This window comes from Pelodiscus sinensis, chromosome 14 (genome assembly GCF_049634645.1).
Source record: "Pelodiscus sinensis isolate JC-2024 chromosome 14, ASM4963464v1, whole genome shotgun sequence".
NCBI classification, from domain to species: domain Eukaryota; kingdom Metazoa; phylum Chordata; order Testudines; family Trionychidae; genus Pelodiscus; species Pelodiscus sinensis.
This window is the reverse complement of record NC_134724.1, coordinates 36,854,901-36,866,162: the sequence shown is the minus strand read 5'-3', so window position 1 is coordinate 36,866,162 and position 11,262 is coordinate 36,854,901. Positions and strand designations below refer to the sequence as shown.

At 49.4% G+C, this 11,262-nt stretch overlaps 1 protein-coding gene across 1 annotated transcript; it reads right to left on the bottom strand.

The window, feature by feature from the left end:
• Positions 1-202: 202 nt before the first annotated feature.
• TERB2 (telomere repeat binding bouquet formation protein 2) lies at positions 203-11,049 on the bottom strand. Its single transcript, XM_075897496.1, has 7 exons — positions 10,891-11,049; positions 10,676-10,757; positions 9,961-10,106; positions 9,026-9,087; positions 7,966-8,051; positions 7,232-7,323; positions 203-718 (listed from the first exon to the last, which is right to left on the bottom strand). Exons 1-7 carry the CDS (start codon positions 10,952-10,954, stop codon positions 573-575), a joined length of 678 nt encoding a protein of 225 aa, XP_075753611.1. The 5' UTR covers positions 10,955-11,049; the 3' UTR covers positions 203-572.
• Between the last annotated feature and the right edge of the window lie 213 nt (positions 11,050-11,262).

Genomic DNA, 11,262 nt, shown 5'->3' with positions numbered 1-11,262 from the left:
GTACTTACAACAATTTTTGCTGTTAGTTTGTGTCTTTTGTTAGTTGCTCTTCACATTTGTTGATCTAAATAGAAGTGTACTTTACTTTTACTAATGTCTGCTTAGCTAACCGTCAGAATTACCCGAAATACTGTTTTCCATGCAGCCATGTGAGAATAAAACCGCTGCTCAAGTTGTCATACTGAAAAGAAATATCTTACAATTATTTGATAAAAGCCTAATTTTAATATAAAATACAGTTTAAAATAGTTAAAACAAATGTAACTATTAAAATATAACAAGTATCCAATAAATTAAAAGACACAACCAGCTATAACCAATAAAATAAGCTAGTCTGAAATGCAACTCAGGTTTCAGTCTTTCAATCACTGGACTAAAAAAAAAAAAAAACCATGAAAACATACTATTTAAAATATCCATCAACCAGCACAAAGGCAGAACATGAACATATACAATGCTAAACATGCAATATTAAAGATGGGATGTTATTAAATGGAATGCGCAAATGTCTATTTAACACTGTTTTAGCAAAGCCAAGTCAAATTTTTTATACAAAGAATTTAAATGGTCATTTACAGTTTTCTTTTCAATTTATTTTTCACATTGGAGAATATGTCCATTTCATTTTTAATCCAATAGACTGAATAACCAGAAGTGCCAGGAATAAAATCACGTAGCTCACCGAGGTATTTCTTCATCTCACTAGCCGAGACATAACCTGCAGAGTGAAAATGTAGAGGCCCGTATAAACACCACAGGAATGCTACAGCACCCAGGCCAGTCTTTTTACTGGCCTTTCTGGAATGAATATACACAAAATTAAATAATATTGTTGAAATGGAATGGGGGAGAACCACAGACACAGTATCACAAATACAGAAATGCCTGGTACTTTATTATGATTTTCAGTTAGATCACACCAAACATCTTTTAATGTACTGAGAGAAGAGCACTTTGTTGGGAAACACGTGCAGTTCCTAAAGCTCTGCCGACATTTCCCCAGAGCAGTGTTTCCCAATTTTATTTGGCCAAGGAACCCTTTTCAGAATTTCAAGGAACCCCTAGGTTTGTCAAGCAAAAAAAGAAAAAAAAAGGGGGGGGGGACCCACCAATGCATGAAAATCACATTCCTTCCCCAAGACCCCCCCCTACCCCCGTTCCTTGAGGTTACATCCGCTCTATTCCCCTCCTCTCCATCACTTGCTATCCCCACCCCTTATACACTCTCACTAGGTTGAGATAGGTGGTGTGGAGTAGGAATGAGGGATTTGGGTGTGGGAAGGGGTGAGAAGTACAAGCTCTGGGAGGGAATTTAGATGCAGAAGAAGGGGATGTTTGCTCGGGAAGGGGGCTCCAGGTTCGGGAGTGTTGGGGTCAGGTGGAAGGTTGAGGTGCTGAGCAAGCCATGGGCTTGTGGATGTGAGGGTGCAGGAGTTTGGGCTGGATATGTGAGGGACTCAGGGCAAGAAGGCTGTGAGTATGACGGGCTCAGGACACAGATTTGTGATGTGTGGATGGTGCAGGAGTGCTGTGACAGAAGACTGAGGATGTGGGGATGCAGGAGTTTGGGGATGTAAGAGGCTCAGGACAGGGGGTTCCAGTTTATGATAGGCTCAGATTTGGGGTCAGGTGGTACAGGAGTGTTAAGATGGTGAAGTGAGATGGGGGTTTGGCCCCAATTGGGGGCTTGTTGGCCAGGCTTCATTTTTAAATAAATATGTCAGACTCAAAAAGTTTTAGTATTGTCTCTATTTATGAGAGGGGTGAGGAACCTGTTTTGAGTCAAGGGTCACTGACCCACAGAAAAGTCAGTTGGGGCCACATAAGTGAGATGCAAAAAAACCCCAACAACCCTCCAAAGACCCCCAAGCCTCACTAATGTGGTCCCAAATGTGCTGGTGGAAGCAGGGGACAGAGTGAAAGTGGGTGCTGAGGCTGGGGAGAGGGTGCTGCTGGGTGGAAGGATGCTGGCTCAGGTGGCAGAGTGCTGGGGCAGGCAGGTGGTGGGGTGCTGGGGTCAGGGACATGGTCCTGCTGGGCACTAGGGTGACTGGCAGGGTGCTGGGACAAGGAACAGGGTGCTGCTGGGTGCTAGCATGGATGGCAGGGTGCTAGGGCTAGGGCCAGGGTGGTGCTGAGTCCTGGGGTGTGAGGCAGGGTGTTGGGGTCAGGGACAGGGTGGTGCTGGGGTGGACGGCAGGGCTGCCAAGTAGCAGGATAGGGATGGGGTGCAGGATCTGGGAGGGAGGTGGGGGACGGAAGGGGGCAAGGTCTGGATGGTGGTAGGGTGCAGAAGCAGGCTGGATGTAGAGTGTCTGGCCAGCGGGAGGAAGCAGGAGCAGATTGGGGGTAGGGTGTCTGGCTACGAGGGAGGGTGCAAGGAGGGGACTTGGGTAGGAGTTGGACCTCTCTGATCTGGCACCCTCTGGACCTGACTGGTCCCAGATGAGGGATTTTTGGACCAGGGGAGGTCATTTCAGGGCTCCTGGTCTCCCCCCCGCACTAGGCTTCTTTGCACCTCTATCCCCTGCTACCCAACTGAGTTGCCCACCCCTGCTGGTTCCCTGCACCTCCCCCAAAACCATCCCCCACAATCCAAGGGAGTGCAGCACCAGTTCCCTGCAGCCCCTCACAGCCCAGCTGAGCTGCCCGTCTGTTCTGTATGCCCTCCCCCATCCACCTCAGCCCAGCTGAGCCCTGCACTGGTTCCCTGCATGCCTCCCCCACAGGACTGCTGAGCCCCATTTCCCTGCACCTCCCCCAAGCCCTGCAAAACTGCAGAGCCAAGCGCTGGTTCCCTGCCCCTCCTTCCCCTTGAGTCTAGCCCCGGTTCCTGGAACCTCCCTCCTCCTGCAGCCAAACTGAGCTCTGAGCTCCACACACACACACACCCCGCAGCCCAGCCCAGCTCCCCGGACCTCCCCATTCTGCAACCCAGCTGAGCTCAATTTCCCTGCACCTTCCCCCAAACCATGCAGACATGCTGAGCCAGAGCTGATTCCCTGCCCCTGTCTCCCTCCCTCCTTCCCCTTGGCTGTGTCTACATTGGCGTGATCTTGCGCCAAAGCTGCCGCTATTACGCAAAAACTTGCTTCCTGTCTACACTGGCTGTGTGTTCTTGCGCAAGTACACCGATGTTCTCATGTATGAAATCAGGGCTTCTTGCGCAAGAACTATGATGCTCCTCCTCAGGAATAAGCCTTTATGTGCAATTGTTCTTGCCCAAGAGGCCAATGTAGATGGGCAACACAAATTTCTTGAGCAAGAAAGCCCTGTGGCTAAAATGGCCATCGGCACTTTCTCGGGCAAGAGAGCATCCACACTGCCATAGATGCTCTTCTGCAAAAGCACAGCTTGCACATGGCAGTGTGGACATGTTCTTGCGCAAGAAACTGCCAGTGTAGACAAAGCCTAAGTTTCCTCGCATGAGCAAAACGAATTTTGTGTTGTGCACCAGTACTGAGTTCATGTGACTTGTTTGGATGTGTCACTGTGGCACTCAAGTTACTAATAAATATTTTTAAACCTTTACCTTTTCTCTCTGCTGCCATATCTCCTTCCCTTGCTCCATCAGTTTCCCTGCCTGCTGCCTCCCAACTCCTCACTCTCCTCTGCTGTCCTGACTCCTGCCCTTCTCACTGCCCTCAGCCCTCCTGTAACCTGCCTCCCCTCCACCAGCCCTTCTCTCCTCACTGTGCCCACTCCTCCAGTAGCCCCACTCTGATCATGTGAGCTACCCCTCCTCATCCCCTCTTCTAACACCTCCTTCTACAAACCTGCCCTGCATCTCTCCTCTGGTGGTGGTCCCTCCCCTGCAGGTGTCTGCCCTTCTGCTTCACCACCTGAATCCCCTGGCACCTGCACCTTCTCTTACTCCTGCACCCTCCTGTTGCCTCCCCCTTCCCTCACTGCCCCTACCTCCTTTGCCCTCTTCTTCCCTGTTGCCCACCCCCTCACCACCCTCTGCCCCTGTTCCCCTCATGCCCGTGCCCTCACACGCGACTTGCTCCATCCTGGCCTTCCTCATGTCCACCCCTTCTTTCAAGCCTTCTCCCAGCACCTCCCTCTCCCCCCTCTAGCCTCCAATGCCCTTACCCTCTCTCCTCCCGGCATCACCCTGTCCCCCTCCCACTGACACCTCCCACTCCTGCGTTTTTCCTCATTGTCTGCACTTGGCCCCCTGGCATTTGTCTCTCCTCTACCCTGTCCTTTTGGTGCCTTCCCTTCTCTTCCCTCTCTCCCCTTCCCCTCCACATAAGCCCCTTCCTCTCCCAGCACTTCCCCTTCCCCTACCTTCTGCCTTCCACTTTGTGGGACTGGAGTCTGCGCTCCGTCCCCGGACTCCAAACCTGCAACTCAGCCACACAGCGCAACGCAGCGCCCAGCAGTTTTAAAATCCCGGGCCGTGACATTATGTCACGCCCAGGCATCTCCCAGCCTACCGGTTTGAGCACGCCTTGCAGGGCAGCAGCAGCCAGCAAGGCGGAACTCAGTGAAGGTTATGCACGGCAGGGATGGGACGGGGCCGGGGGAGAGACGCTCTAGGACCAGGGTGGGAGGACGCGCGGGGGGGGGCCAGGGCCCGCTCCAGTTCCAAATAGTGGTGGAGCATGGGCACCACAAGCCCATACAACTCGCTGCCCATGCCTCTGCTGGCTAGCCGGCTCTCTCTCTTTCAGAGGGGGTGGGGGAGTGCCAGCTCCTCGCGGAACCCCCAGTTTTACTACACGGAACCCCAGGGTTCCCCGGAGCACCAATTGGGAAACACTGCCCCAGAGCAATGAGTACAGGGTTGCAAATATTCAATTAACAACAGTGTGCACAAAAGTTAAGTAAAGGCTTTTTCATTGTTGCAAATGGAAGAGAAAAACATACATACTGGAAGGGATGTACTTAGGCAATCCTTCTCTGGACACACTCCCCTTGTGTGCATTAAAAGGCTCCAATGCATTAGTCAGTCCCATTTGAACAGAACTAGGATTTGAATACAAGCTAGGAACCTTTTAGTTTTCACCCACAGAAGCCACATGGGAGTGTGCAGCTAGTCACACCCCATATTCTAAACTGGGGGGCAATGTTGGAGTAGGGAGGAATGAACTTGTCTACTTAAGATAGAAATTCAGCTCTGCGTAGAAAATCCAGGATCAAATCTATGTACTACTTCAGTCCTGCTTAAGCCTTCAAAACAGAATTTACATTGACCATAAGGTTTTCCATCTGCACAAGGGTGAATTATATTGAAAAGAATATGAAAAATGTTGCAATAGAACCGCATAGTCCACTTACCAGATTCAAGAACATCTCATAACGATCAACTAAGAAAGGGGGAAGCCATAACACAGCCTCATAATGTGAACTTTTTCATATCACCCAACTCTAGTGACCCACACACTAAAGCATTCATGGAACTAGACAGACTATCAGATGCACAGGTGAGCTCCCAAATGTCAGAAAAGATCAAAGGAAATCATGTGCAAACACTTGGAAGGTAATAAAGTGATAGGGAATAGCCAGCATGGGTTTGTGAAGAACAAGTCATGCCAAACTAATCTGATAGCTTTCTTTGATAGGATAACGAGCCTTGTGGATAAGGGAGAAGCGGTGGATGTCATATACCTAGACTTTAGTAAGGCATTTGATACGGTCTCGCATGATATTCTTATTGATAAACTAAGCAAATATAACTTAGATAGGGCCACGATAAGGTGGGTGCATAATTGGCTGGATAACCGTAGTCAGAGAGTTGTTGTTAACGGTTCTAAATCCTGCTGGAAAGGGATAACAAGTGGAGTTCCTCAAGGGTCTGTTTTGGGACCTGTACTGTTCAATATCTTCATCAATGATGTAGATATTGGGATAGAGAGTACGCTTAAGTTTGCAGATGATACCAAACTGGGTGGGGTTGCGACTTCTTTGGAGGATAGGGACATAATTCAAAATGACCTTAGCAAGTTAGAGAAATGGTCAGAGGTAAACAGGATGAGGTTTAATAAAGAGAAATGCAAAGTGCTCCACTTAGGAAGGAACAATCAGTTCCATACATACAAGATGGGAAGCGACTGTCTAGGAAGGAGCATGGCGGAAAGAGATCTAGGGGTCATAGTGGACCACAAGTTGAATATGAGTCAACAGTGTGATGCTGTTGCAAAAAAAGCAAATATGATTCTAGGTTGTATCAACAGGTGTGTTGTAAGCAAAACTCGTGAAGTCATTCTGCCGCTCTACTCTGCGCTAGTTAGGCCTCAGCTGGAGTACTGTGTCCAGTTCTGGGCGCCACATTTCAAGAAAGATGTGGAGAAATTGGAAAGGGTACAGAGAAGAGCGACAAGAATGATTAAAGGTTTAGAGAACATGACCTATGAAGCCAGGCTTCATGAACTGGGCTTGTTTAGTTTGGAAAAAAGAAGATTAAGGGGGCACATGATAGCGGTTTTCAAATATCTAAAAGGGTGTCACAAGGAGGAAGGAGAAAATTTGTTCCTCTTGGTTTCTGAGGACAGGACAAGGAGTAATGGGCTTAAAGTGCAGCAGGGGAGGTTTAGATTGGACATTAGGAAAAAATTCCTAACTGTCAGGGTGGTCAAATATTGGAATAAATTGCCAAGGGAGGTGGTGGAATCTCCCTCTCTGGAGATATTTAAAAACAGGTTGGATAGACATCTGTCAGGGATGGTGTAGACGGAGCTTGGTCCTGCCTTGAGGGCGGGGGGCTGGACTCGATGACCTCTTGAGGTCCCTTCCAGTCCTATTATTCTATGATTCTATGAAATACAACATCTGCTTTTAGGAGGGGAAAAGGCGGACCCAGGGATTCACTAGCCAGTAATTTTAAAGTTGATGGAACATCTGATAAACTGCTAGCACAGTGAGTTCTGCATCACTTTTGATACTTGCAAACACCTAGAGAAATTAAAGTGATCAATAGGAGACAACCTGGTTTCACCAAAAACAAATCCTCTCAAATCAGTGTAATTGAACTACACCCTTTGCTGAACCAAACTGTTAAAGTTCCTATGGAGAGAAAGACATCTTACTAGGAAAACAGGCAGAACTGCATGAACAGTGATTGTACAGAATTTGTACAGGAAAGATGCAGTATGATCTTCTACCTGCATTATAAAGAAATCAAACATGAATTGGGCACAGAGTAGGCCAATCCTCAGCACAGTCGCCCAGAGCACCGTATGCATTTGTTCCATTTGGCAAAAAGTCCACCTGTGTTAATCTTTACCTGTCACCATGTTGTTCACTGGGTAATCCTGAAGTGGACAGTATGCAAGTTTCCCTCCCATTGGTGTTTTTAATACTCTATTTTCTTTATCACTGTAGAGAAAAAACATTATTTTTACTTGCTTCATACACTTTTTAAGGTTGCTTTCAGGAATGGCTGGCTCATTGGATTCAGCTATTCATGGGAATTTCAAAATTTCCCTTCCCTGCCAATCTACGGTCAAGGCTAAGGGCCTAATTTCCATAGCAAGATCTCCTCATTTCTGGAGAAGCCCAGTGTGGCAAGATGGAAATTCAGCAGCAAAAACTTCTGCTAAATTCACAAATTAAAGTTTTTATTGAATTACATATGGGACTGCATAATACAATGTGTACAGAATCTATTATCTTATATCTTTTGATATTACATTTTATTTCAGCATGGCCTTGCTTCTTCAGTTTTCACTACACAGCAGATTTTTGTACTAAACAAATAATCCCAGTGCAGGCGTTGACAGAAGGGGAAGTAGAAGGTTTTGGCAACTGGGCAGGGAACAGTGGGAAGAAGTGGAATACAGTTTGGGATCAGGGAATAAATACATTATTTGAAGGTTTTTTCAAAAAATGATCAACAGCAAAATAACTACTACTGACATGTACACTGTAATCATTAGGATTCCAAGTTATCAATTGATATGTTATACTGTACAATCTTGTTTGCCTAAATCTATGCAATCCTAACATGGAAATAAATACCTGTCATCCAAGTCTCTTTTGCCCTTTATTCTTTGCTCATCTTCTTTTATGCTAGTCTTTATTTCATCTGGTGTTAATTCATCAAGCTGTAGATGTCAACATACATTTTGATTAAATTTGTGCTTACAGCACCTTCTGACTTGATAAGGACGCAAAAGAAAGTGCCTCTAGTAACTATCATTTTCAATTTTTTGACATCCCATGATATGTACTATCAAATACAAACATTTCACAAGCAGGCAACATGCCCCAGTGTATATGTGCAGACATGCACGTGCACACACAAACGTTAAACTGTACAGAAACCAAAACTGAAGTGGGAACAAAACAGTCTGCCCTTACCCTGCAGAGTGGGCTGGGATCCATCTCAAGGATCCATCACACTAATTGCTCAGCAGTGTGATTCCTTTACTTTAACTGCTGTTTACAGGCCTTACAACCTATGTTCATCTCAGCTGTGCACACAGGACAATCAAATGTCCTTCACGGGACTAAGATTTTACTACTTATGATATTAAAGCTCAATTCAAGTGTTGCAGTAGAAGGCAGTTTGCATTGATCACAGTGTCCAGAAATCTCAGTCTCTGGCAGAAGAAGATTCTTGCATAGCAGTAGTTTGACAGGGAGGCAAGCAAACTAAACCCAGGTTAGTACAAAGGACTACCATTAAGCCAGCCACCCAGCCAGCAGTAAACAGAGAAAGCACAGTTTTGTAACCTCCTTCTGACTGAGTGCTTTATATCATTGTTGATTTTTCCCAATGCATTTCATTATTGTTAAGAATACGGCCCTTGCTTTGTGGTGATAGTAGTGACATCCTTCTACACCTCCATTTTCTGAATGCTTGCTCCCCTGGACACCAAGCAGTGGTTGGGGGATATACAACAGGCAGTAGTTCACATCTTGATTATCACAATTCATTAATTGAAAAAATAATGTGATCTACTGTTTCATGAAGTCCTAGGATCAAATCCCACCTCCACTGAAGCCAAGCTAAGTTTGGCCATTGCTTTCAATGAGACAGGATTTCAGCCCCAATGTGTGTTTAGTACAACCTTACTTGTTCCATCAGGGAATCACTCATCTGCTCCCATATGAAATGACCAAGTTTTTGTCTAATTTCTGTAGTGAATACAAATAAATGAATGTTAGAAGTATTGCACAGTTGTATTTAGCTGGCAAAAATCAGTCACCTAGCAGAGGTGATCTTTAACCACTGGTGAAACCACACTGTAGTGATTAGTACGTAGGGCAGGATCTCTAGCAGGGGTTACAGACTCCCTCGGCCCCTTATAGCCAACCAGTTCTCCCATGTCCAGCTAGACATACAGACTTCCACTGTGGCTACCACTAAGGGAGGGGGAAAGGGGAGTCTTGCAGCTCCAGCCAAGTGGGAAGGATGCAGATGGAAGGAATAGAGCTGGGGACTAGCCTCTCGCAAGGGTCTGCAGCCCACCTGAGCAATTTAAAAAGGCCCAGTACCTGGTTCTTGGGAGACGGGCAGGTCCCTTTAAATTGCCTCAACCCCTGGGCAATTGCCCCTCGCCCAAAATCAGCAGGCCTGCTGGCCCCCATTTGACTCAGTCCACCTCTCCATGCTCTCCGATACTGGTGGGCAGCATGAGCTCAAAATAACAAGTTCTCTTGCATAGGTTCAACTGTTTTAGCAAGTCTAGGCTGGGCACTTATGAAAGTCCCTTTACAAGCTGCTGTCTCTCTCGCCCATAGCTCCCTGCTTCTTTCTCTGCTCCTCTCCAAGCCTTCCCAGGTTGATCCCCATTTGCTCATTCACTCAACCCTTCCCAAGAGGTCTTTTTTCCTTTTTAATGGAAACAAAATAATCTGATCTAGCCTAGGACACACCCTATACTCCTCTTCCCTATCGCACCCAGGCTGAGGTCATTGTACTTTGACTGCATATGCTCAACATCACCAACAGTCGGCTTTTAAAACAATGAGTAAGCTGTACGGCAAAGTCTCTATATTTTTCCTAACCTTCTTGCACGCAGGCAGGGGGAAGGATGAAGTGACCCAAAGCTACTGTCTGTTTCATTTCAGAGCTGGCACTTGCATTTGCAGAAAGATAACAAGAATGAAAAACTGTAGCTCTGCCCTCGATATAATCTAGGCTCTGGTGTATTCTAGAGGAAACAACAGAACTTTTATAAACAAGAAATGTGAAAAAAATCAATTATTTGAATGATTAATTTAGCCTGACAGTAAGCCCAGGTTACCCCAGGGTATGTCAGGTGAGCCACCCCGCTCCTGCCCCACAGCTTACAGCGACTAACGAGTGGAAAGGGACCAGACTGGCTTTTTGGGCTGGGATTGTGAAGCGCCTCGCACAGTGGGGCCTTAGCCTGCGACTGAGATGGCTAGACACGGGGCCTTCCCTACGGATACACAACCGCGCAGGGCACCAAAGTGCCCCACGCAGCTGGCTGCTGTGCAAGGGATCCGGGAGGCAGCCCCGTCCCTGCCCCTCTGGGGGCTGCACTGAGCGGGCCGGGGGGCTCGGGAGGGGCGGGGGCCAGGAGCAGCAGACGGCTGGAGAGCAGCGGCTGCCCCCCCGCTCCGCCTGAGCCCGCCAGCCCGCAGGGCTCCCGCCCCCCCGGAGCAGAGACGCGTGCGCCTGCCCCAGCCCGCAGCGGGGGGGGGGGGGGGGGCAGCCAGCGCGGATCACGCGGCGCGGGGCCAGGCCCGCTCGTACCTCTGCGTGTCGGGGTGCGAGGCGTCGCTGCTGAAGAGGAACTCGGCGCCCCGGGGCGCGGACACGGCGCCTCCTTCCGCCGCTGCGGGGAGAGAGGGGCGCTGAGCGCTCGGGCTGCCGCGGGACCCCCCCGCACCGAGCCGCGGCCGGGACCGTCCTCAGCCCCCCGCCCCGCGAACGGCCGCGCCACGGGCCCGCGCTCCGGGGCCCCTCACCCCACAAGTCGCGGAGCGCGGGGCTGACGCTCTGCGAGAACCAGGCGCTGCGGCCCCGGAACATCCCGCCTCAGTCAGCGCCTCAGCCCCCGCGCCGGCCCTCGGGAGAGCAGGGGGGCGGGGCCGAGAGCCGCCCCGCCCACCGCCTCTGTCCAGGGGGCGGGGTGGGGACGAGAGCCGCCCCGCCCACCGCCTCTGTCCAGGGGGCGGGGTGGGGACGAGAGCCGCCCCGCCCACCGCCTCTGTCCAGGGGGCGGGGTGGGGACGAGAGCCGCCCCGCCCACCGCCTCTGTCCAGGGGGCGGGGTGGGGACGAGAGCCGCCCCGCCCACCGCCTCTGTCCAGGGGGCGGGGTGGGGACGAGGGCCGCCCC